This window comes from Carcharodon carcharias, chromosome 1 (assembly GCF_017639515.1).
Source record: "Carcharodon carcharias isolate sCarCar2 chromosome 1, sCarCar2.pri, whole genome shotgun sequence".
NCBI lineage: Eukaryota > Metazoa > Chordata > Chondrichthyes > Lamniformes > Lamnidae > Carcharodon > Carcharodon carcharias.
Window position 1 is genome coordinate 200,579,999 of NC_054467.1, and position 26,671 is coordinate 200,606,669.

Sequence of the window (26,671 nt, forward strand, 5' to 3'; positions counted from 1 at the left end):
TCTTGAGAGGTTTTATATTAAGCTAAATTAAACATTTTATTAATTGACATAAGTTAAATATATACACATGGCTACAAATTAACACGATCATAACTTTTAACAAATTCCCAAACTAATCTCCACTCAGGCAACAGCAACCCATAGACTTAACCAGACACCAGGCAAGGCATTTTCACCTTACAAATTCGAAATAAGGTTCTTTTCACTTTGGTTCCTGTATAGACAGTTGGAGACTTACAGCTGCATTTTATCTCACATTGCCTGTGCTCTCCACACACATCATTGCTGAAGTTATACCTAGCACAGCCTATTGAATGTAAATTCTCATTGTATCACCAGCCTCTTTGAACTCCACCTTTTAACAATAAAACCCCTTTCATAGTATCAATTTTATTAGTAATATAAACATATTGTTCGGAATCTGTTTGCTCGGTGGTAGTTTTCACCCCACTTCTTGAATGCTGTATTCAAAAAATGCATATCTTATATCTCTTATATCTCTTACATATCAAAACTAATACACATCAAAGCACCCAGGCTAGCTGGCTTTGATGCAATTAAGACATACCCACAGACTAAACATCTATTTTAAAAGAAAAATATTTTCCAATAATATTATATATTTTAATAGTTTCATGACACAGACAATAACTATCTCCAACAAGAAAGAATCCAACAAACACCCCTTGATGTTCAATGGCATTGCCATTGCTGAATCCCCCACAGCAACACCCAGGGAGTTACCATTGATCAGAAACTGAACTGGACTAGCCATATAAATACTGTGGCTAAAAGGGCAGGTCAGATGCTAGGGATCCTGTGACAAGTAACTCATCTCCTGAGTTACTTGTCGCAAAGGCTGTCCACCATCTGCAAGGCACAAGTCAGGAGTATGATGGAAGATTCCTCACTTGCCTGGATGAGTGCAGCTCCCAAAACACCCAAGAAGCTTGACACCATTCAGGACAAAGCAGCCCTCTTGATTGGCACCACATCCACAAACGTTCACTCCCTCCATCACCGACACACAGTAGCCACAGTGTGTACCATCTACAAGATGCACTGCAGAAACTCACCAAGACTCCTTAGGCAGCACCTTTCAAACCCACAAACCTTTCAAAACCATCTAGAAGGACACGTGCAGCAGATAGATGGGAACACCACCACCTGGAAGTTCTCTTCCAAGCCGCACACCATCCTGACTTGGAAATATATTGCCGTTCCTTCACTGTTACTGGGTCAAAATTCTGGAACTTTCTCCCTAACAGCACTGTGGGTGGACCTACACCACAGGGACTGCAACGGTTCAAGAAGGCAGCTAGCCACCACCTTCTCAAGGGATGGGCAATAAATGCTGGCCCAGCCAGCGAAGCCAACATCCCATGAAATGAATTTTTAAAATGTTTAAAATATGAAAGGAATGGACAGGGTAGATGGAAGCTGTTTTGGTTCTGAAATGCAACAGTACTACATGTCCTATCTGGCTTGCTGCAGTCATGTGACCTCTGCCATGAGGGAAGCTCTGTAAGCTGCCATCTTACAATCAATTCAATAAAGATCTGAGATAAGAAAGCGCTGCAATCATTGAAATTGAAACATGGGCCAGAATCTTTGGGTTGGCGAGTGGGGGTGGGGCCTGCTTGCTGACATGTAAAATGACGCACAGTGACGTCGGGCGTGTGTCCAGATCTTGAGTTTGGCGGGCATGCACCAGAGTCGGCTGTGTGCCTGCCAAACTGTCAAATGCCTATTAAGGCCATTTAAACAGCAATTAAGATAATTACTGAGCTGCCTGTCCAGCCTTAAGGTAGGCGGGCAGGTGAAGAGCCCAGGTGGCCTTCGCGTTTATCATGAAACATCATCCACAGGCGGGATGAAATTTCATGAAGGTTTGTAAACTTTAACTAAAATTTTCCAAAAAATTCATAGACATGTCCCAGCGCATGTGATGCTGTCACATGGGGCACATGTCTTAAAATATATTTTCTTCCCTTTTGTTTAAATTTTTAAATATCAAACTGATCCTCTTGAGGCAGCTCTGTGCCTCAGGGAGATTTCTGTGCTCTTTTGTGCACATGCGCAAAAGAGCGCAGGCCCTGACTCAGCCTACTCCACCTGCCCGCACAGGGAGTGCTCAGTGCTTCCGGGTGCATGCCACACTGGGCGGGCCTTAATTGGCCCCGCCCATGTAAAATGGCGGCATGTAGCTGATCGCGGGTGGCGATCGGCTGCACGCCCACCTGCGCCTGGTCCCACCCAACCCCTCCAATATGGAGAAAATTCTGTTGATTTAAAATATAATTTTGAAACCCTGAAAATGCTACAGAGAAGCCACAGCTCAGAAAGGCACATAGAAATGTTAAAATCTGCTAAAAGCTGCTAAAAATGGAAAAGAAAAAGCAAACACAAACCAAAGTCTTCAAATAAAAAACAAAAACAGAATTACCTGGAAAAACTCAGCAGGGCTGGCAGCATCGGCGGAGAAGAAAAGAGTTGACGTTTCAAGTCTTCATGACCCTTCCACAGAACTGAGTGAATATAAGGAGAGGGGTGAAATATAAGCTGGTTTAAGGTGTGGGGGGCGGTGTGGTTGTAGGGACAAGAAAGCAGTGATAGGAACAGATAATCAAAAGATGTCACAGACAAAAGAACAAAAGAACACAGAGGTGTTGACGGTCGTGATATTATCTAAATGAATGTGCTAATTAAGAATGGATGGTAGGACACTCAAGGTACAGCTTTAGTGGGGGTGGGGTGGAAAGACTAGCGGGGCATAAAAGATTTAAAAATAATGGAAATAGGTGGGAAAAGAGAAATCTATATAAATAATTGGAAAAAACAAAAGGAAGGGGGATGAAACAGAAAGGGGGTGGGGATGGAGAAGATCTAAAGTTGTTGAATTCAATATTCAGTCCAGAAGGCTGTAAAGTGCCTAGTTGGAAGATGAGGTGCTGTTCCTCCAGTTTGCGTTGGGCTTCACTGGAACAATGCAGCAAGCCAAGGACAGATATGTGGGCAAGAGAGCAGGGTGGAGTGTTAAAATGGCAAGCGACAGGGAGGTTTGGGTCATTCTTGCGGACAGACCGCAGGTGTTCTGCAAAGCGGTCGCCCAGTTTACGTTTGGTCTCTCCAACGTAGAGGAGACTGCATTGGGAGCAACTAATGCAGTCGACTAAGTTGGGGGAAATGCAAGTGAAATGCTGCTTCACTTGAAAGGAGTGTTTGGGCCCTTGGACAGTGAGGAGAGAGGAAGTGAAAGGGCAGGTGTTGCATCTTTTGCGTGGGCATGGGGAAGTGCCATAGGTGGGGGTTGAGGAGTAGGGGGTGATGGAGGAGTGGACCAGCTTGCCCCGGAGGGAACGATCCCTACGGAATACCGCCGGGGGAGTGAAAGGAAGATGTGTTTGTTGGTGGCATCATGCTGGAATTGGCAGAAATGGTGGAGGACGATCCTTTGAATGCGGAGGCTGGTGGGCTGATAAGTGAGGACAAGGGGGACCCTATCATGTTTCTGGGAGGGAGGAGAAGGCGTGAGGACGGATGCGTGGGAGATGGGCCGGACACGGTTGAGGGTGCTGTCAACGACCGTGGGTGGAAAACCTCGGTTAAGGAAGAAGGAGGACATGTCAGAGGAACTGTTTTTGAAGGTAGCATCATCAGAACAGATGCAACAGAGGCAAAGGAACTGAGAGAATGGGATGGAGTCCTTACAGGAAGCGGGGTGTGAGGAGCTGTAGTCGGTAGCTGTGGGAGTCGGTGGGCTTGTAATGGATATTAGTGGACAGTCTATCACCAGAGATTGAGATAGACAGGTTAAGGAAGGGAAGGGAAGTATCAGAGATGGACCATGTGAAAATGATGGAGGGGTGGAGATTGTAAGCAAAATTAATCAATTTTTCCAAGTCCCGACGAGAGCATGAAGCAGCACCGAAGTAATCATCAATGTACCAGAGAAAGAGTTGTGGAAGGGGGCCGGAGTAGGACTGGAACAAGGAATGTTCCACATACCCCATAAAGAGACAGGCATAGCTGGGGCCCATGCGGGAATATACTGGGTGAGTGATCCTGGCTGTAAATTTTTCCCTTCCTCCTCAGGCAGAAAGGACTGGCAGTTTTTCAACTTACATTGGCAACAGAGTTAATTAACAAGCCAGAACCGATAAGAATAGACACATTTCTCACACTGCTGGAGAGGGACTGCTACAAATTGTATTTTACCATAAATCTAACTGATGAGCAAAGAAATCCACATTTTGATCTCCAACTGAACATCACCTATGAATGCTATTGTTATATGGTAGGTGGTTTTAGCCAGGCTGACCAAATCCGAAAGGGAAACTTGGCTACGCTATCACAACAATTTTTCAATTTATATTTATTACAAGAAGGTATGTGCACTGAAGTCAGAAGTAATGAGTCCATTACTGGTTTTAGAGGTTTTAAAGATTAAATTAAAACATTTATTAACAAAAGAAAAGACTTAAGCACACAAGATTACTGTCACACAGTTACATTTAGGTTTATAACAGTTCTCACAAGATTTATACTTAACTAGACTCCCAACTGCACACCCCTTTCATGCAACAGTCCAAAATAGATTCCTAATCTGTAAAACATCCATCAAAATTATCACAAGCACCCACTCTTTCTGTAAGGGAGATATTCCGTAGCTTTTTTCTCCCTCTAACTCGACAATGAAACTCCAAAGGCTTTTAACACAATCTTGGTGACTGAAACAGCAAACTTCTCCAGGGTGACTAGAGGCTTTTTCCACAAGTCTGTTTCATGCAGTGCATCTTTCAAGATCTCACATGGCCACACCCCATACAGCTTTCCATCTTTCTTTAAACATATTGTCTTATTTTTTTATTTGTAAATCCTATTTTTTCCACCTGTCTTTGAAATTTACTTTTCCCAGAATATAAAAACCTTCTATGTTGTCATTATGGCCAGCACTTTTGGGAAAAATAAATAAATAACTTTGTTTTATTTACCTTGCCAGTTGTAAACATCTTACCATGTCCTTTTGAAAAGGCAACAACGTCGCCACTTACCTAAAAATGCAAATTCCATTTTGCTCAGCTCATCCCTTAGCATTTCAAATACCTGTTTTTTTCACATTTATCTCCTTTGATGATTCAAACCTTGCAGTCTAAAATCCACAGTTTATTTAAATTATTCATAGACACAGAAACATACACACACACAAATATAATCCTTTTTTAAAGTATCCCACAGTAATATCAGGAAAAATATGATAGTTCCTTTACACTATGTATTCAATACTAGAGCTCAAGGTGAAAAGGAAACCAAAGGTCAGTATGTGACTGCAGTAACACAGCTGGCAGAATCATGTGAATTTGGACAGCTAAAAGATTATCTGATTAAAGATTGAATAGTCATAGGCCTGCGAGACCCCTCAATGACAGTAAGTCTACTGAAAGAGGAGAATCTCATGCTCTGGAACGCGATAGACGTGTACAAATGCGGAGCTCGTAAAATGTCAGCTAGAGCACGTGTGGCAGAACAAGCCAGACATTATGCTGAGAGATATTCCAGGCCAAAAGAGCAGAACAATTGCAAACAAAGAGCAGGATGCAAATATTGCGGAGGGCATCATACATAGGAAAAGAAGGATTGCCCAGCAAGGGGAAAGCAGTGTTTTAATTTCTTTTGAGAAGCCAAGTCATTTTGCACACAAGTGTTTGGCGAGAAAGAAGCAAAACAAATGACCACTGGTGAGATATCAGCAGAAGAGTGTGATGAAGTAACATACACGATACAACAGATTGGTTCCGTTAAGTCTACAGGTGATAAATGGTTTGTGACTGTTACGATGATGACTGCAGAATGGGCATATCAAGTGAACAAGAAGTGTCAGATAGACACTGGTGCATCATGCAATATCATGACCATCACAGACCTGTGCGAAGTCGCTCAACATGGTGATCCAAAAATGAAGGCCTCAAAGATAAGTTTGAGGCTATATGATGGCACAATGCTCATACCGGGATGACAAATTAATCTGAGAGTCCAGTGCAACAGCAAGAAGGAATATCTAGAATTCCAGATCATAGGTGGGATGCAACAGCCACTCATCTCAGCTGAAGCAAGTCTAAAGCTTGGGTTGGGAACCCTGAGTGTGGCAGCAGAGATTTACAGCATGTCAGAGCACACAAAATTTTTGACTGCCAAACAGACCCCAGAGGACTACAAAGGTGTGTTTATAGGGTTGGGAAGTCTGCCAAGAGAATATCATCTAGAAGTAGATGAGAGTATAAGACCCTTTCTGCATCTGCCGAGAAGAGTTCTAGCTGCCCTCAAGTCAAGAGTAAAAGATAGAAGAGCTGGAAAAGAAGAGAGTAATCAAGACTCCTACAGACTGAAACAAAAACAGAATTACCTGGAAAAACTCAGCAGGTCTGGCAGCATCGGCGGAGAAGAAAAGAGTTGACGTTTCGAGTCCTCATGACCCTTCGACAGAACTTGAGTTCGAGTCCAGGAAAGAGCTGAAATATAAGCTGGTTTAAGGTGTGTGTGTGGGGGGCGGAGAGATAGAGAGACAGAGAGGTGGAGGGGGTTGGTGTGGTTGTAGCGACAAACAAGCAGTGATAGAAGCAGATCATCAAAAGATGTCAACAACAATAGTACAATAGAACACATAGGTGTTAAAGTTAAAGTTGGTGATATTATCTAAACGAATGTGCTAATTAAGAATGGAAAGCACATTCGTTTAGATAATATCACCAACTTTAACTTTAACACCTATGTGTTCTATTGTACTATTGTTGTTGACATCTTTTGATGATCTGCTTCTATCACTGCTTGTTTGTCGCTACAACCACACCAACCCCCTCCACCTCTCTGTCTCTCTATCTCTCCGCCCCCCACACACACACCTTAAACCAGCTTATATTTCAGCTCTTTCCTGGACTCGAACTCAAGTTCTGTCGAAGGGTCATGAGGACTCGAAACGTCAACTCTTTTCTTCTCCGCCGATGCTGCCAGACCTGCTGAGTTTTTCCAGGTAATTCTGTTTTTGTTTTGGATTTCCAGCATCCGCAGTTTTTTTGTTTTTAACTCCTACAGACTGGATTAGCAGCATGGTAGCAGTGAAACAACCTAGAAAGCTGTGAGTATGCCTGAACTCAAATGATCTAAATAAAGAGGTCTCACTACCCCATGCCTAATATCGAAGGAATTTTGCTGCAACTTGCCAAGGCAAAGATCTTTACTACCCTAGATGCAAAGAATGGCAAGTGAAGCTTGATGAAAGCAGCAGCTTTCTAATTATATTCTAATTGCCGTTTGGAAGATACGGATGGATGCTCATGCCACTTGCCATTTCCAGGGCTCCAGAACAGTATCAACGCAGGCAGCATGAGATATTCAGTGATCTTCCCAAGTGGAAGCCACAATGGATGGTCTGCTAGTCTAGGGATGTGGAGAAACAACAGAAGAAGCCATAGCTGACCATGATCAGAATTCAATACGACTGCTATAGAGAACTTACTGGATGAATCTGAAGCTGAATAAGAAAAAATTGCAACCTAAGATGCCTGAAGTCAAGTACATAGGTCATGTACTGACAGCAAAAGGTCTTCATCCATATCCTGACAAAGTGAGAGCTGTAGTATTGATGCAGCGACCAACAGAGTTGAAAGCAATGCAAAAATTGTTGGATTTGTGAACTATTTAACAAAATTTTTTGCCCAATTTGTCGTCAGAATGTGAACCATTATACAAGCTCACTGCCAAGGAGGTGCAGTAGTGTTGGGGCATGGAACAAGCATTTATGAAAATCAAACAACTAGTGACAGCAACGTCAGTGCTGAAGCACGATGACATCAATGATGAAGTCACCTTGCTGTGTGATGCCAGCGAGACAAGGGGAACCCTGATGCAGCAAAGACAACCAGTCGCATTTGCATCCAGGGCACTAACGCAAACAGAATGACGCCACACTCAGATTGAGAAAGAGTGCCTGGCTATTGTTTTTATTTGAGCATTTTCATCAATACCTACCTGGGATTGCTTCTGATTCAGAAGAACATGGGTTTAAACTCCACCCTTGGGAGCTAATATTTCAGTGCAGTCCTGAGCATATGCTGTGTGTCTAGAGACGATGTTTTTTGCATGGGACATTAAGTGGAAGCCCTTATTTAGGTAACATTATTCAAAGAAATACAGGACGCATTCCCACTGAAGGTTTGTAACCTGACTGGTTCTCCAATGCTCAACTCTGGTAATGAGTTGGCAGTAAAGGTTAATGACTTCCAGAGCATGTCGAGGTGCTGCTTCACATTTTTCGACAGCAAGTAGCACCAAAAATCAAGATAATCAGTCATTCAAATCACTGCTATTTGGGTGACTTATATGCAAAATGGTTGTTAGATTTACCACAGCCACTGCAATTCAAAAATAACTCAACGTACAGGAAATGTTTTGGTATGTTACATAAATGCACCTTGTTTCTTTGCTTCAAAATTACTTTAAAATCAAAACTAATTCAATACTAATATTAACAATTGAACATAATTATTACCAAAGCAGTTCCTAGCTTTTATATTCATTGCATCACGACAGTGATTACACTTCAGTTGTATTTCATTGGGTTGTCTTTTATAATCTGAGGACATTGTACATGGGAAATGAAACAATGTTCTATTCTAGAAAGCTCCATGGTTTTAGCAGCTTAACCTCCAGCTGTATATTTTTTGCTTTAAAATTTGGGCTTAGCCAACCTGTGTGAGTTCTTTGGAGTAGGTGAGTGAGATGAAAATTGGGCAATAACTTCTAATGGACGGGTCCTTAATCCTTTGGATTGACAACGTGATGATAAATTTCCATGCAAGATGAATGACAGCTGGAAAAAATGTCTTTGTTGTTTTCTTAAAAGCTTTCTTCTATGTTGAAATTATTTTGAACATTATCCTACAATGATGACATTCAGCCTAGATGTTTTTCATTAGAAACATCAAAATAATTACAAACAACATACAAACCTTCGCCTTCCCCCAAGTAAAGCAGCAATGGGTGGTCTCCATTTCCAATAACCCCTGCAAAAATCGTGACTAAATGAACACTTCTAGAACTTAAAAACAAAAAAACTGCGGATGCTGGAAATCCAAAACAAAAACAGAATTACCTGGAAAAACTCAGCACGTCTGGCAGCATCGGCGGAGAAGAAAAGAGTTGACGTTTACGTTTACGTTGAGGTTATGACCTCAAAAATTACAGTTTTTCTAGTGTAATGTCTTTATTGAACTGATTGTAAGATGGCTGCCTGCACGGAGTCCCTCATGGGAGAGGTCACATGACTACAGCAAGCCAGATAGGACATGTAGTAATGATTGCATTTCAAAATCCAAACATCTTCCTTTTCATAATGAACAACAAACATTCCTCTTTTCCTAACAGAGAGACAAATTTGCATGCACAATCATGTGTAACTTTGAGTTACCCAAGTCACCCACTATACCACAACTCTTCTTATTCATTAACAAACTGTTTGTTATTCTTGTCAGTTGCCGCACATGCATACCATACATAGTCGTTAAATTTTGCAGGTCTCTTAATGGTAATTGTGTTTGTTGTCATTGGCTGTTCATGTGGGTGATGTTCCCTCTCCGGGCAGTGTTGTTCCCTTGGCACTTGTTGCTATGGTAAGTGTTGCTGTTGTTCCTTTCGCTTGTTGGGGACCAGAGGATCTCTTGGAGTGATGGTCGTTCTGTATTCTATACAGTTGCTGAGATCTCATCGTGCTGATTGGTTGCCTGCAGTGAAGGAACAGCTTCTCTAGTTGTTCAGATATGCATGTGGTTGAGCCAGTATCTTTGGCTGTTCACTTCCACCGTGTACAATTGAGTTGACAACTGCTGTACGCATGTGGGCTGACCCTTGTTGGGGGCACTGAAGGTTTGTACCCTGACTGGTTCTCCAATGCTCAACTCTGGTAATGAGTTGGCAGTAAGGGTTAATGACTTCCAGAGCATGTTGAGGTGCTGCTTCACATTGAATCTGGAAGATTTTGCATTCTGTTGTAGCATCCTCAACTTTCTTCATGGGGAGTGCTGTTCTCAACAGCATGTCAGTGATGTACATCAGTTCCCTCGCTTACATGTCACGTCCAGATGATATTTCTGTAAACGAAGCAACATTCTTTGTAGATGCTTTGGAGCAGATAGTAGCGGTTTGAGAAAAATTCAGGGAAGTGGCTTTTGGTTAGACTCCACTGTTACTTTGTCTCTCCCAAGCAGGTATTGATGAAAATGCTCACAAGCAAAACAAATAACGAGGCACTCTTTCTCAATCTGAATGTAGCATCATTCAGTTTGTGTTAATGCCCTAGTTCCAAATGTGACTGGTTGTCCTTGCTGCATTAGGGTTGTTCGAAGACCTGTCTGACATCACACTGCAAGGTGACTTTATAACTTCAGCACTGATGCTGTTGTCACTTGTCTGATTTTGATGAACACTGCTTCTTGTTCTGTTCCCTGGTACTACTGCATCTCCTTGATAATGAGCTTGCATAATGGTTCACACTCCGATGGCAAATAAGGCAAACAGTTTGCTAAATAGTTCGCTGATTTCAAATTTGTTGGTCGCTGAATTGCTACTACAGCTCTCACCTTGTCAGGATCCAGGTGAAGATCACAACACTCAAGAAGCTTGACACTGTCCAGGGCAAAACAGCCTGCTTGATTGACACCACATTCACAAACATTCACTCCCTCCACCACCGACATGCAGTAGCAGCAGTGTTTACCATCTACAAGATGCACTGCAGGATTCACCAAGGATCTTTAGACAGCACCTTCCAAACCCACAACCACTACTATCTAGAAGGGCAAGGGCAACAGGTAAATGGGAACACCACCACCTGGAAGTTCCCCTCCAAGTCACTCACTACCCTGCCTTGGAAATATATCGCTGTTCCTTCACTGTCGCTGGGTCAAAATTCTCGAACTCCCTCCCTAACAGCACTGTGAGTGTACCTGCATCACATGGACTGCAGCAGTTCAGGAAGGCAGCTCACCACCATCTTCTCGAGGGCAACTAGGGATGGGTAATAAATGCTGGCCCAGCCAACGAAGCCCACATCCCGTGAATGAATTTTAAAAAAGAGTACATGACCTATGTACTTGACGTCGGGCATCTTTAATTGTAATTTCGTATTGTTCAGCTTCAGGTTCACCTGGTGAGCTCTCTCTAGCAGTCGTTTTAAATTCTGATCATGGGCAGCTATGGCTTCTTCCATTGTGTCTCCACATCCATAGACTAGCAGATCATCCATTTAGGCTTCCACTTCAAGAAGATCACTGAATATCTTATGCTGTTTGTGTTGATACTGTTCTGAAGCCATGGAAATGGCAAATGGCATGCACAACGATCTGCATCTCCCGAATGGTGTTCAGAATGTGGTTAGAAATTTGCTGCTTTCATCCAGCTTCACTTGCCAGTAACCATCATTCGCATCTAGGGTAGTAAAGATCTTTGCCTTATCCAGTTATGGTAAATTCTCTTCAGCACTTTATTTAGATCTTTTGGGTCTAAGCATACTCTCAGCTTGTTTTTTTAGCCTTGACTTGAGGGCAGCTGGAACTCTTCTCGGCAAATGCTTAATTGGCTTTAAACTATCATTTACTTTGAGATGATATTCTCCAGGTAGACATCTGAACCCTGCAAACACATCTCTGTACTCCACTAGGATAAGTTCAGTGGTCAATGGTTATGTGTGCTGTGACACATTGTAAATCTCTGACACAATCGGGGCTACCAGGCCAAGCTTTAGACTTGCTCCAGCTGAGATGAGTGGTTGCTGAAGTCTGTTTTTACTGTTCGTTGGATAGATTTATGATGGAATACAATTTGTAGCAGTCTCTCCCCAGCAGTGTTAAAAGTGTTGCTACTCATATCGGCTCTGGCTTTTCAATTAAATCTGTTGCAATCTTGTGGTTTTGCCATTGGAAGTGGAAAGATTGCCAGTTCTGTTGAAAATCTCCTTTCATTTTGACAGGATCTTGGAGTGGAAAACTGATAGCCATTTTTGCCTCACGCAGTATTTTACTTGCAACTTTCAACTTGTGTTAGTCTTTCCTTGTCTGTGTTTTTTTCAGCAACTTTTAGCAGGTTGGAACATTTTAATGTGTTTCTTTCAGCAGCTGTGGCTTCTCTTCCAGCTTTTCAAAACTAAATCTCAGCTCTACATCTGATGCCATGTTACGAGCTCAAAGACTACAGTCTTCCTAGTGCAATGTCTTTATTGAAATGACTGTAAGAAGGCTGTCTGCAGGGAGTCCCTCATGGTAGAGGTCACATGACTATAGCAAGCCAGATAGGACATGTAGTTTTTTTATTCATTCCTGGGAAGTGGGCATCACTGGCCAGGTCAGCATTTATTGCCCATCCCTAACTTCCCTCAAGAAGGTGATGGTGAGCTGCCTTCTTGAACTGTTGCAGTCTATGTGGTGTAGGTATACCCACAGTGCTGTTTGGGAGGGAGTTGCAGGATTTTGACCCAGTGACAGTGAAGGAATGGCGATATAGTTCCAAGTCAGGACAGTGTGTGGCTTGGAAGGGAACTTCTGAGGTGGTGGTGTTTCCATGTATCTGCTGCCCTTGTCTGATGATAGCAGTCAAGGGTTTGGAAGATGCTGTCTAACGGGCCTTGGTGAGTTCCTGCAGTGCATTTTGTAGATAGTTCACAGTGCTGCCACTGTGCATTGGTGGTGGAGGGAGTGAATATTTGTGGATGGGGTGCTAATCAATCGGGCAGCTTTGTCCTGGATGGTGTTGAGCTTCTTGAATGTTGTTGGAGCTGCCCTTATCCAGTCAAGTAGAGAGTATCGCATCATACTCCTGACCTGTGCCTTGTAGATGGTGGACAGGCTTTGGAGAGTCAGGAAGTGAGTTACTCGCCGCAGGATTCCTAGCCTCTGACCTGCTCTTGCAGCCACAGTATTTATATGGCTAGTCTAGTTGTTTCTGATCAATGGTAACCCCCAGGATGTTGATAGTGGGGGATTCAGCGATGATAATGCATTTGAATGTCAAGTGGCGATGTTTATATTCCCTCTTATTGGAGATGGTCATGGCCTGGCACTTGGGTGGCTTGCCACTTGTCAGCCCAAGCCTGGATATTGCCCAGGACTTGCTGCTTTTGGATATGGACCGCCACAGTATCTGAGGAGTTGCAAATGGTGTTGAACATTATGCCATCGTCAGCGAACATCCCCACTTCTGACCTTATGTCGGAAGGGAGGTCATTGATGAAGTGGCTGAAGATGGTTGGGCCTAGAACACCACTATGATGTCAAGGGCAGTTACTCTCATCTCACATCTGGAATTCAGCTCTTTTGTCCATGTTTGAACGAGGGTTTTAATGAGGTTAGCAGCTGAGTGACACTGTCGGAACCCAAATTGTGCAGGTTATTGCTGAGCAAGTACCACTTCATAGTACTGTTGATGACCCATTCCAACACTTTACTGATGAGCAAGGGTAGACTGATGGGGCAGCAATTGGAGGGATAGGATATGTCCTGCTTTTTGTGTACAGGACACACCTGGGCAATTTTCCACATTGCTGGGTTGATGCCAGTGTTGTAGCTGTATCGGAACAGCTTGGCCAGGAGCGTAGCAAGTTCTGGAGCACAAGTCTTCAGTACTATTGCCGGAATATTGTCAGGGCTCAAAGCCTTTGCATTATCCAGTGCCTTCAGCCGTTTCTTAATATCACATGGATTGAATCAAATTGGCTAAAAATTGGCATTGTGTTGCTGGGGACCTCTGGAGGAGGTCGGGAAGGATCATCCACTTGGCGCTTCTGGCTGAAGATTGTTGCAAATTCTTCAGCCTTATCTTTTGCACTGATGTGCTGGGCTCCTCCATCATTGTAGATGGGAGCCCATATTTGTGGAGCCTCCTCCTTCCATGAGTTGTTTAGTTGTCCACAACCATTCATAACTGGATGTGGCAGGACTGCAGAGCTTAGATCTGATCTGTTGGTTGTGGGATCATTTAGCTCTGTCTATCGCATGCTGCTTTTGCTCTTTGGCACACAAGTAGTCTTGAATTGAACCTTCACCTGATTGACACCTTATTTTTAAGTATGCTTGGTGCTGCTCCTGGCATGCCCTCCTCAACTCTTTATTGAACCAGTGTGGATCCCCTGGCTTGATGGCAATACTAGATTGCGGGATATGCTGGGCAATGAGGTTACAGATTGTGATTAAGTACAATTCTGCTGCTGCTGATAGCACACAGCGCCTTATTGTTGCCCAGTCCTGTGTTGCTTGATCTATTAGAAATGTATCCCATTTAGCACGATGGTAGTGCCATACAACATGAAGGAGGGTATCCCTCAACGTGAAGACGTGACTTCGTCTCCACAAGGACTGTACAGCAGTCATTCCTACCGAAACTGTCATGGACAGATGTATCTACTGCAGGTAGGTTGGTGATGATGAGGTCAAGTATGTTTTCCCTTCTTGTTGGTTCCCTCACCACTTGCCGCAGACCCAGTCTAGCAGCTCTGTCCTTTAGAACTCGGCCAGCTCAGTCAGTAGAGGTGCTACTGAGCCACTCTTGGTGATGGGCATTGAAGTCCTCAACCCAGAGTACATACTGTGCCCTTGCCATCCTCAGTGCTTCCGCCAAGTGGTGTTCAACATGGATGAGTACTGATTCATTGGCTGAAGGAGGGCCGAACGTGATAATCAGCAGGTGGTTTCCTTGCGCATGTTTTATCTGTTGCCATGAGACTTCACATGGTCCAGAGTTGATGTTGAGGTCTCCCAGGGCAACTCTATTACGACTGTTTCCACTGTGGCACCACCTCTGCTGTCTCTGTCCTGCTGGTGGGACAGGACATGCCCATGGATGGTGATGTCATACAGTCATAGAGTTATACAACACAGAAACAGACCCTTCAGCCCATCGTGTCTGTGCCAGCCATCAAATCCCATTCTAATCCCATTTTCCAGGACTTGGCCTGTAGCCCTGTATGCTATGGCATTTCAAATGCTCATCTAAATACTTCTTAAATGTTGTGAGGGTTCCTGCTTCTACCACCCCCTCAGGCAGTGTGTTCCAGATTCCAACCACCCTCTGGGTGAAAAAATTATTCCTCAAATCCCCTCTAAACCTCCTGCCATTTACCTTAAATCTATGCCCCCTGGTTATTGACATCTCCGCTAAAGGGAGAAGTTTCTTCCTATCTATGCCCCTCATAACTTTGTATACCTCTATCAGTTCCCTCCTCAGCCTCCTCTGTTCTAAGGAAAACAACTGTAGCCTATCCAGTCTCTCTTCATAGCTAAAACACTCCAGCTCAGACAACATCCTGGTGAATCTCCTCTGCACTGTCTCCAGTGCAATCACATCCTTCCTATAGTGTGGCGACCAGGTCTGCACACAGTACTCCAGCTGTGGTCTAACAAGTGTTTTATACAGCTCTAACATAACCTCCCTGCTCTTATATTCTATGCCTTGGCTGATAAAGGCAAGTATCCCATATGCCTTCTTACCCACCTTACCTACCTGTGCTGCTGCCTTCAGGGATCTATGGACATGTCCACCAAGGTCCCTCTGATCCTCTGTACTTCCTAGGGTCCTACCATTCATTGTGTATTCCCTTGACATGTTAGTCCTTCCAAAATGCATCATCTCACACTTCTCAGGATTAAATTCCATTTGCCACTGCTCTGCCCATCTTGCCAGCCCAGCTATATTGTCCTGTAATTTAAGGTTTCCTCCTCACTATTTACGACAACACCAATTGTTGTGTCATCTGCGAACTTACTGATCATACCTCCTATATTCACGTTTAAGTCATTAATGTACACTAGAAACAGCAAGGGTCCCAGCGTCGATCCCTGTGATAGACTACTTGTCATAGGCTTCCAATCGCAAAAACAACCTTTGACCATCACCCTATGCCACTAAGCCAATTTTGGATCCAATTTGCCAAACATGGATCCCATGGGCTCTTACCTTCCTGACCGTTCTCCCATGTGGGACCTTGTCAAAAGCTTTACTGAAGTCCATGTAGATGACATCAACTTCACTACCCTCATCTACACAACTGGTCACCTCCTTGAAAAATTCAATCAAATTTATTAGACATGATCTCCCCCTGAAAAAGCCATGCTGACTATCCCTATTATTAATCCCTGCTTCTCCAAGTCCCTGATTATTAATCCCTGCTTCTCCAAGTGGAGATTAATCCTGTCCCTCAGAATTTTTTCCAATATTTCCCTACCAGTGATGTTAGACTCACTGGCCTGTAATTATCTTTTTGAATAATGGTCTGGGACATTATCTGTAAGGTATGATTCCTTGAGGATGACTTTGTCAGGCTGTTGCTTGACTAGTCTGTGAGATAGCTCTCCCGATTTTGGCACAAGCCCCCAGATGTTAGTAAGGGGGACTGTGCAAGATTGACAGGGCTGAGTTTGCCGTTGTCTTTTCTGGTGCCTAAGTTGTTGCCGGGCAGTCCATCCACTTTCATTCCTTATAGACTTTCTAGCAGTTTGAACTGAGTAGTTTGCTAAACCATTACAGAGGGCATTTAAGTGTCAACCACATTGCTGTCTGCCTGGAGTTCCATGTAGGCCAGACCAAGTAAGGATGGCAGATTTCCTTCCCTAAAGGGCAGGTGGGTTATTATAACAATTGACAATGGTTTCATGGTAATGATCAGACTTTTAATTCCAGATTTTTATTGATTAAATTGAAATTCCTTCTGCTTTGGTGTGATTTCAACCCTGGTCTCCAGAGCATTACCCTGGATCTCTGGATTACTACTCCAGTGCCAATGATTGAATTTCAAAACCCAAACGTAGTGTTTTTTAATATAAATTCTAATTGTAGCTTTAGAGTAATACCTTTATCCAGATCCATGAGCTCCACTGGCGCTAACAAGCAATACAAAATCGCTATTGGCAACGGCGCTGGAAAATGACATCAGAGACACCAGGATGCAAATGAAAACTCCAAGACCTGTCGGGGGGGAGGGGAGAAACGGTTTTGTCATTCGAATAAAATAAGCGGGAGAATCATTTGGATTAAGTCTTCTAAAAAGGAAACGTATGACGGCAGGTGACGTCACTGGTTTAAGATGGCGGCGGGGATTTGAGGCGGTCACGTGGCCCGCGCCGCTTTGTGAGCACGTTGGCAGGTAAATGAGTAGCAGGATAGCTCGCGCCGCAGGCATACGCAGGCAGAGTGCGGCTCGCGGCCGCTTCAAATCAGTGCGGAGCGAACGGAAAGGTGATCGCGCGGGCCGGATGCTTCTCTGGCGCGCGGCTGGGGATGGATGGTGTTTGTCAGAGGCCGGTGGAAGACTGATTGCAGCGGCCTAGCCCGGGGGGGGGGGGGGGGGGATGGGAGGGGACCCCTCTCCAGACCCTCACCGCCAACCCCCCCCAACCCTGGGGACTTCGGATGTCATACACCCATCACTCCTCTACCTATTGCCGGTCACTCTCCACCGGGGCCTCTCCCTGGGATTGAAATCCAAGTCTCGGACTGGCAACCGCGGTTCTGACGGAAGGTCACCGACCTGAACCGTTAACCCTGCTCTACCTGGACCTGATGAGTATTTCCGGTATTTTCTGCCCCCTTTTCTTCCCCACGCCTGCCTGCCTTAATTTTGCATTCCCAGCGCCCTTGTTATTTTTGTTCTTACTTCGCCTGTTATATTGTGGCCATAGTGTGCTTGGGGGAGGTCGGGGGGGTGGGGGTGGTGGGTGTCGAGCCGTCGTGTCTGGGGTCCTAGTGTTTTAATTAGACCGTGAACCGAGTTGAGCTTTTATTTTTGCGGATTGTTTGAATAGTTGCCGCTGTCGGATAATGGAACCGACTAAAAGTCAGTTCAAGAAACCCCGACCAGTAAGGTGGGCCCCAATTCGGAACAATGTGCGAATATTGAGTGCCAGTAGCGGCTTTAACGCACTTAACAAGGCCTTGGGAGTTAAAATGGTCAAACGGTGCAGTATTTCTTTGTGAGATTCGGTTCTTTGCCATAAACTAGGTGTACTTTTTTTGGGTTCAGTAGTTGGGGTTAAACGGCGGATGTGCTTGTTTTGATTGAGTTTTATTTTAGCTAAAAGATGTCTTGAGGAAAATCTAACAAGAATAAAATTGCTTTTCGTGGCCCTTGGTTTCCATTGAGATCAGTTTGTCCGGCGGGGCATGTGGGAAATAAATTATTGTGGGGGAGGGTAAGAAATGTGAGCTTGACCCTCCTGTTTACAAAATATCCAGATGCGTCCTATTTTTAAATTTCAGAGTTGTCTTAATAATCTAAGCCTTGGAGCTCCAGCTATTTATCAAAATATTATTGGTGAATGTGGTGTACAATATTTTGATTACAAATTCATTTAGGTACATAGCCCACAAACTTTCTTAAGTTTCCTCTCCTTGAAAGAATAACCTTCTATTCTGCCATTAAGTTTTTGGGGTGAGCTTCGAGAGGTAAGGATGAACTTACCCTGCCTACCGTTAGTGGATCTGAAATGAAATCAAATAGGGCTCCTGCAGTTGGCCTCAGTGCAACTGAATTGGGGAGAGAAAAAACAATTCTCAGGGCTCTCAGCTGAGTACCATGGTATTGATGAAGATGTCTGTGTGAATGTCAGCTGAGAATGCACTTGTCTTTGCCCACTGCAATTGTGTGGTCTGTTAACTTCCTGTCTAGGCTAAAGTGAAGAATGTCACTGTGGATAAGATAACATGGTGCTGAGTAGCAGTGCAAACAAAGACTTGCAGTTGCATCATGCTTTTCATGACCACTGGATGTCTCAGACGCTAAACAGCTTTTGAAGTCTGCTTGCCATTGTAATGTTGGTAAAGCAGCAGTCACTTTGCATGCAGCAAACTCTCAGACAATGTGATAACCAGATAATCTATGATGTTGATTAAGGGATAAATGTAGGTCAGGACACCAGGAATAACTCCCCTGCCCTTCTTTGAAATACTGCTGCGACATTTCTTACGTTCACCCGATCAGGCGTATGGGTCCTTGGTTTATTGTCTCATCCTAAAGATGACACTTCTGGCAGTGCCGCATTAGATTATTAGTCTTGATTTTTGTGCTTGAGACCTGGAGTGGGACTTGAATGCTGAATCTTTGAGGTGAGTTTGTTTTCACTGAGATCCAGGTCATTGTCGCACCCCCCACAGTATATGAGAAAATGGGCCTTTGACTAAACATCCACGAATCTAAGGTCGTCTTCCAACCAACTCCCGCAAAACACCACCTCCTCCCATCTATTAAGTTCAGTGGTGAAATTCTGGAAAATGTGGACTATTTTCCTTGTGTTGGGAGCTCCTCTTGATGAAGCCAGGCATAGATGATGAAACTTTTCATTGTTTCCAATCTGCCAGCTAAGCCTTCACCCAACTGAGGAAAAGGACATTTTGAGGACCAGAATCTCAAACCTGTAAGTCTATATGCTTCAGAGACTTGGACAACCTACAGCAGGCACCTTAAAGCACAGGAGAAGTACCACCAATGGTGCCTTCCCAAGACCTTCCAAATGAAGTGGCAAGAAAGTCAATTCACCAGCAACGTCCTCTCCTGAGCCAACGTGCTGAGCATAGAGAGGCTAATCATCAAAACCAGATCTGCTGGGCAGTATGTAGTTTGTGTGCCCCACACCAGACTCTGGAAACAGCTGCTCCACTCTGAATTCAGTCATGGCAGGAGGCTCCCAGGAGGACAACAGAAATGCTTTAGGAATGTTGTCCTCTCATTCTCTTAAAAGGTCAAATATTCTTGCTGATTCACAGTTGGTTACTTGTCAGGTACTCACAAAATGAATGTTCATTTGGAAAGACGCTGAAGGCATTGAGACACTTGATCGGGAAATTGCAAAGTGGAGGTGGATCGAGTGCCCAAACCTCCCAACAGCTCAGCTACCCCACCTTCAAAGTATCCTTGTTCCACATGTGACAAGAGTCTGCAGATTGCACCTGAAGTGACAAACTGCAGGGCTATAGACCAAATGCTGGAAAGTAGGATTAGGCCAGGTGACTTGTGTTTCAGCCAGTGCGGATGTGATGGGCCAAATGTCTTCTTTCTGGGCTATAAACCTTCTATGATTTCTTTCACAATTGGGCTTAAAAGCCACTCGGACCCCTTTGAACTAGAGAGGAAACAAGCCATCCTCGACCCCAAGGGACAACCGGAGAAGAGTATTAAGGGGAGGAGAGAAAACCTGACAGGTAAACGAGGTAGAAAAGCCTGTACATGTCTAAACTTTTTAAAATTAAAGTGCATGGGATTGGGGGTAGTGTATTGAGATTGGATATAAAACTGGTTGGCAGACAGGAAACAGTAGGAATAAATGGGTCTTTTTCCGAATGGCAGGCAGTGACTAGTCGGGTACGACAGGGATTGGTGCTGGGACCCCAGCTATTCACAATATATATTAATGATTTAGATGAGGGAATTAAATGTAATATCTCCAGATTTGCAGCTGAGACAAAGCTGGGTGGGAGGGTGAGCTGTGAGGAGGATGCAGAGATGCTTCAGTGTGCTTTTGACAAGCTAAGTGAGTGGGCAGATGCAGTACAATGTAGATAAATGAGATTATCCATTTTGGTAGCAAAAACAGGAAGGCAGATTATTATCTGAGTGGCTATAAATTGAGAGAGAGGAATGTGCAACGAGACCTGGGTGTCCTCGTACACCAGTCGCTGAAGTTAAGCATGCAGGTGCAGCAGGCGATAAAGAAGGCAAATGGTATGTTGGCCTTCATAGCGAGAGGATTTGAGTATAGGAGCAGGGCTGTCTTGCTGCAATTGTACAGGTCCTTGGTGAGACCACACCTGGAATATTGTGTGCAGTTTTGGTCTCCTTATCTGAGGAAGGATTTTCTTGCGAAAGAGGGAGTGCAGCGGAGGTTTACCAGACTGATTCCTGGGATGGTGGGACTGACATATGATGAGAGATTGAGTCAGTTAGGATTATATTCGCCGGAGTTCAGAAGAATGAGGGGGGATCTCATAGAAACCTATACAATTCTAACAGGTCTAGACAGCGTAGATGCAGGAAGGTTCCCGATGGTGTGGGAGTCCAGAACCAGAGGTCACAGCCTGAGGATGCGGGGTAGATCATTTAGGACTGAGATGAGAAATTTTTTCACCCAGAGAGTGGTGAGCCTGTGGAATTCACTACCACAGAAAGTAGTTGAGGCCAAAGCATTGTTCGTTTTCAAGAAGGAGTTGGATATAGCTCCTGGGGCGAAAGAGATCAAAGGATATGGGGAAAAAGTGGGAGCAGGCTATTGAGTTGGATAATCAGCCATGATCATGAATGGGGGAGCAGGCTCGAAGGGCCGAATGGCCTTCTCATGCTCCTATTTTCTATGTTTATCGTAACAATTTTGACACTTAGCAATTTGTATAGAAGTACATTTTGAGAATATTCACTTGATTTAAATCGCTATTTGAATTATCCAGTTCCTATTAAAGTTATGTGTAATGGCTTCCTCAATGAATACAATTTGTCTGAATCACATTTAATGCAGTAAATTGAAGTGAAGCAGGGTAAGTCTTTGCGCCAGGCGTATTCAATATTATATTTTGGCAAAGAAGCTGGCTGGAATGCCTGGTTTCTGAGAATCATATTGGTGTCAGTGATACTCATAGAAGTGTGCAGCACAGAAGGCAGCATCATGCTGTGTTGCTTTTTGAAAGGGCTATCTGGTTACCCCCACTCCCCCTTTTCATTACCCTTACAGTTTAGTTCCTGTAAGTATGTACACCATTTTTCTTTTTAAAGTTATTGAATCTGCTTCCACCTCACTTTTAGCCAATGCAGTCCTGATCATAACTCACTTGGTGAAAGTATGTCTCTGTCTCTCATGGCCTCCTGAAAGGTATGTACATTAGTAGTCCTCCAGTCATTAGCTACCACTCGTATATCAAGGAATATGAATGATTGTGGGCAGAGCTGCTGCTACTTCCACTCTTGCTTCCCTCAACAATCTGGATTGCATCCCATTTAAACTGGGTGTCTTTTCTGCTTTGCGTATTATCAGTCTTTAAGTACCTCCTATTTATTTTGCTCCTTTCCAGTCTTTGACAGCATTGTTTTGGTTCAGTGGATAGCACGCTTGCTTCAATAGTCAGGAGATTGAGTTCAAGTCCCACTGCAGGGACTTGAACAAACAATCTAGGATGGCACTCCAGTACAGTCCAGAGGGAGTGCTCCATTTTTTTGGAGGTACCATTGGACAGGTGAGATGGTTAAAGCGAGGTTGTGTCTGCCTTCTCAGGTAGTGTAATAGATTCCATGGCACAATTTTGAAGAACAGGGGAGTTCTCCCTGATGGCCTGGCCAATATTTATCCCTACATCTGCATTGCTTTAAAAAATCTTTGCGACTTACTGTGCACAAATTGGAACAAAATAGGTCAGGGATCGGTGGGAGCTCAGGAGAGATTTAACAAAGATGTCATGGACACAAGACAAGGAGTGTTAATGGTAGTGTTAAAGACTAAAGAACATGCTGATAGTGGCATAAAGGTAATGGAATTAAAGAGTAAATATATTGTCGTTCCTTCACTGTTGCTGGGTCAAAATCCTGGACCTCCCTCCCGGTACTGGGTGTACCTACACCACATGGGCTGCTGTGGTTCAATAAGGCAGCTCACCACCATCTTCAACGGCAATTAGGGGTGGGCAATAAATGCTGGCCTAGCCAGCATTCCATGAACAAATTGAACCATGACTGGATGAGGCAGGACTGCAGAGCTTTGACCTGACCTGTTAGTTGTGGGATCACTTGGCTCTGTCTGCTGCATGCTGCTTCTTTTTAGCATGCATGCAGTCCTTTGTGGCTTCACCAGGTTGGCACCTCATTTTTAGGTGTGTGCAGCTCCTGGAATGCTCTCCTGCACACTTGATCCCTGGCTTGATGGTAATGGTAGAGTGAGGGACATGCCAGGCTGGAGGTTACAGATTGTGGTTGAATACAATTTTGCTGCTGCCAGTCTTTTTGCATCTCAGCCACCCATTTTCAACCTCTCATCATATCCACCTTCCTCTGACTATCTTTTTACTCTTTATACTTTGAAAGAAGATTTGTGTGCCCTTGAAGGTGGTGGTGAGCTGCCTTCTTGAACTGCTGCAGTACGCTGCACCCTGTTTCATTTTCATGTCTGCTTTCTGTCTCCTTTTTCTTTCATTTTGGTTTGATCTCCAGTCATCCAGGGAGGATCTCCCCCCGTAAATTACACTCTCCAGTTGATCTGTTGTAAATGCTATTCTGTAATTGTATTGCAAAAGGAAGTAACTTGCCTGTGCATAATACTCGTGGGGGTTGGAGAGATTTTTTTTTTAGATCTGTTTATGGAAGGGTCAAATTTCATTCTTGGGTATCACATTATGAATGTGTTATCTTACAATTTCATGGCTGTTGGCTTCCTTGTAGTACCTCATTGGCAAGTTTCTATATAAGCCTAGACTAAATCTTGGCAAGCTATTAACTGTAGGCTGGGGCACCAAAGATGGATGATTCCCTTCCCATGTGCCTTTAAGCAAAAATAATGGCATATGATCAGAAATGAATGCATGAACTGTGTTTTTCCCTTGGGCCTGTGCTCTCAGGCAAGTTCAGCTGAGATCTGTAATTCAGTCCCATTGTGAGTGATGAATGTGCCATCTGAGTTATTTGACAATTGCATTTTGCGATCCTGTATTTTTATTCATGGGATGTGGGTATCACTGGCTAGGCCAGTATTTATTGCCATCCCTAATTGCCCTTGAAGATGGTGGTAAGCTGCCTTTTTGAATCACTGCAGTCCATGTTGTGTAGGTACACCCGCAGTGCTGTTAGGGAGGGAGTTCCAGGATTTTGACCCAGCGACTGAAGGCATGGCGGTTATAGTTCCAAGTCGGGATGGTATGTGGCTTGGTGGCGGTGTCAAGGGGCAATGGTTAGATTCTCTCTTGTTGGCGATAGTCATTGCCTGGCACTTGTGCCAAGTAACATTCATGCCACACTTGTCAGCCCAAGCCTAGATATTGTCGAGGTCTTTTTGACACTGACGACTTCAGTATCAGGTGCCTTGAATAGTGCAATTATGCAATCATCAGTGAACATCTCAACTTCGGTGATAAACAAAAAACTGCGGATGCTGGAAATCCAAAACAACAGAATTACCTGGAAAAACTCAGCAGGTCTGGCAGCATCGGCGGAGAAGAAAAGAGTTGACGTTTCGAGTCCTCATGACCCTTCAACAGAACTGATCTTTCTTTACAAGGAGAGGGAAATATAAGCTGGTTTAAGGTGGGTGGGTGGGAGGAAGAAGAAGTGGAGGGGGATGTGTTAGGATAGGAGCAGATCATCAAAGGATGTCACAGATACAAGAACACAGGTGTTGAAGTTGGTGATATTATCTAAACGAATGTGCTAATTAAGAATGGATGGTAGGGAACTCAAGGTACAACTCTAATGGGGGTGGGGGAGCATAAAAGATTTAAAAATAATGGAAATAGGTGGGAAAAGAAAAATCTGTATAAATTATTGGGAAAAAAAACAAAAGGAAGGGGGAAGAAACAGAATGGGGGTGGGGATGGAGAAGGGAGCTCAAGACCTAAAGTTGTTGAATTCAATATTCAGTCCGGAAGGTTGTAAAGTGCCTAGTCGGAAGATGAGGTGCTGTTCCTCCAGTTTGCGTTGGGCTTCACTGGAACAATGCAGCAGGCCAAGGACAGACATGTGGGCAAGAGAGCAGGGTGGAGTGTTAAAATGGCAAGCGACAGGGAGGCGTCTGCAAGAATGACCCAAACTTTGTACCTTGAGTACCTTACCATCCATTCTTAATTAGCACATTCATTTGGATAATATCACCAACTTCAACACCTCTGTGTTCTTTTGTTCTTTTGTCTATGACATCTTTTGATGATCTGCTCCTATCCTAACACCCCCCCCTCCACTTCTGCCCACCACCCCACATCCTAAACCAGCTTATATTTCCCTCTCCTTGTAAAGAAAGATCAGTTCTGTTGAAGGGTCATGAGGACTCGAAACGTCAACTCTTTTCTTCGCCGATGCTGCCAGACCTGCTGAGTTTATCTCAACTTCGGACCTTATGATGGAAAGAAGGTCATCGATGAAGCAACTGAAGATCTTTGGGCCTAGGACGTTACCCTGAGAAACTCCTGCAGAGATGATTGACTTCTAATAGCCGCAAATGTCTTCATTTGTGCTAGATATGACTCCAGCAGAGAGTTCACAGCTCCCCGCCACTCCTCCCAAATTCCCATTGATTCCAGTTTTGCTAAAACTCCTTGACACCACACTCGGTCAAATGCTGGTTCATATCAAGGGCAGTCACTCTCACCTCCCCTCTGGAGTTCAGCTCTTTTGTCCACATTTGGACCAAGGCTGTAATGAGGCCTGGAGCTGAGTGATCCTGGCTGGACATGCAAATTAGGAGCAGGAATAGGTCACAGCCCCTCGAGCCTTCTTCGCCATTTAATAAGATAATGGCTGATCTGAATGTAACCTCAACACACATTCCTACCTACCCCGATAACCTTTCACTCCCTTGTTATTCAAGAATTTATCTAGCTCTGCCATGAAAATGTTCAAAGACGCTGCTTCCACCGCCTCTTGAGGAAGAGAGTTCTGAAGACTCTCAACCCTCTGAGAAAAAAATTCTTCTCATCTGTCTTAAATGAACGACCTCTTAGTTTTAGATTCTTCCATAAGAGGAAACATCCTCTCCACATCCATCCTATCAAGACCCCTCAGGAGCTTAAAGGTTTAAATTAAGTCACGTCTTAGTTTTCTAAATTCCAGTAGATACAAGCCTAGCACGTCCAACCTTTCCGCATAGGTCAACCTGCCCATTCCTGGTATTAGTCTAGTAAACCTCCCCTGAACTGCTTGCGCATTTACCTCTTTCTTTAAATGAGATCAGTACTGTACACAGTACTCCAGATGTGGTCTCACCAATGTCCTGTACAACTGAAGCATAACCTCCCTACTTTTGTAATCAATTCCCCTCACAATACATGGTAACATTCTATCAGTTTTCCTGCTGTACCTGCACAGTAATCTTTTGTGATTCATGCTGTAAGGCACCCAGATCCTCTGAATCTGAGCTCTGCAATCTCTTGCTACTTAGATAATAAACTTTTTTTATTCTTCCTGCCAAATTAATAATTTCACAGTTGCCCACATAATACTCCATTTGCCAGATCTTTGCCCACTCACTTAACCTATCTATGTCACTTTGTAGCCTCCTTATGTCCTGACAATTTACTTTCCTGCCTATTGTATCGTCAGCAAATTTAGCAACCCTTCCTTCGGTCCCTTCATCCATGTCATTTTTATAAATTGTAAGAAGTTGAGGCCCCAGCACTGATCCCTGCGACTTACCACTCGTCCCACCCTGCGAACCAGAAAAACCATCCGTTTATGCTAACTCTAGCTTTAGCTAGTCAGTCTTCTATCCATGCCAAAATGTTGCCCTCTACACCATGAGCTTTTATTTTCTGCAATAACCTTTGATGTGGCACTTTATCAGATGTCTTCTGGAACTCTAAATACAGTACATCCACCGGTTCCCCTTTATCCACAGCACATGTGACACCTTCAAAGAACTCCAATAAATTGTTTAAACATGAATTCCCTTTTACAAAACCATGT

At 44.0% G+C, this 26,671-nt stretch overlaps 1 protein-coding gene across 6 annotated transcripts in view; it reads left to right on the plus strand.

Annotated features, from left to right (window-relative positions):
• Positions 1-17,102: 17,102 nt before the first annotated feature.
• Positions 17,103-26,671, plus strand: part of ubap2a (ubiquitin associated protein 2a) — a 156,024-nt gene continuing 146,455 nt past the window's right edge. For 3 of the 6 annotated variants that reach the window (XM_041187405.1, XM_041187427.1, XM_041187407.1), the window contains exon 1: positions 17,173-17,271. In XM_041187405.1, the coding sequence (XP_041043339.1) occupies positions 17,184-17,271 (88 nt within the window). In that variant the 5' untranslated portion in view covers positions 17,173-17,183. Of the gene's footprint in view, positions 17,272-17,450; positions 17,609-26,671 lie in introns of those variants that run through there. The other 3 variants (XM_041187434.1, XM_041187414.1, XM_041187421.1) reach the window with 3 other exon arrangements.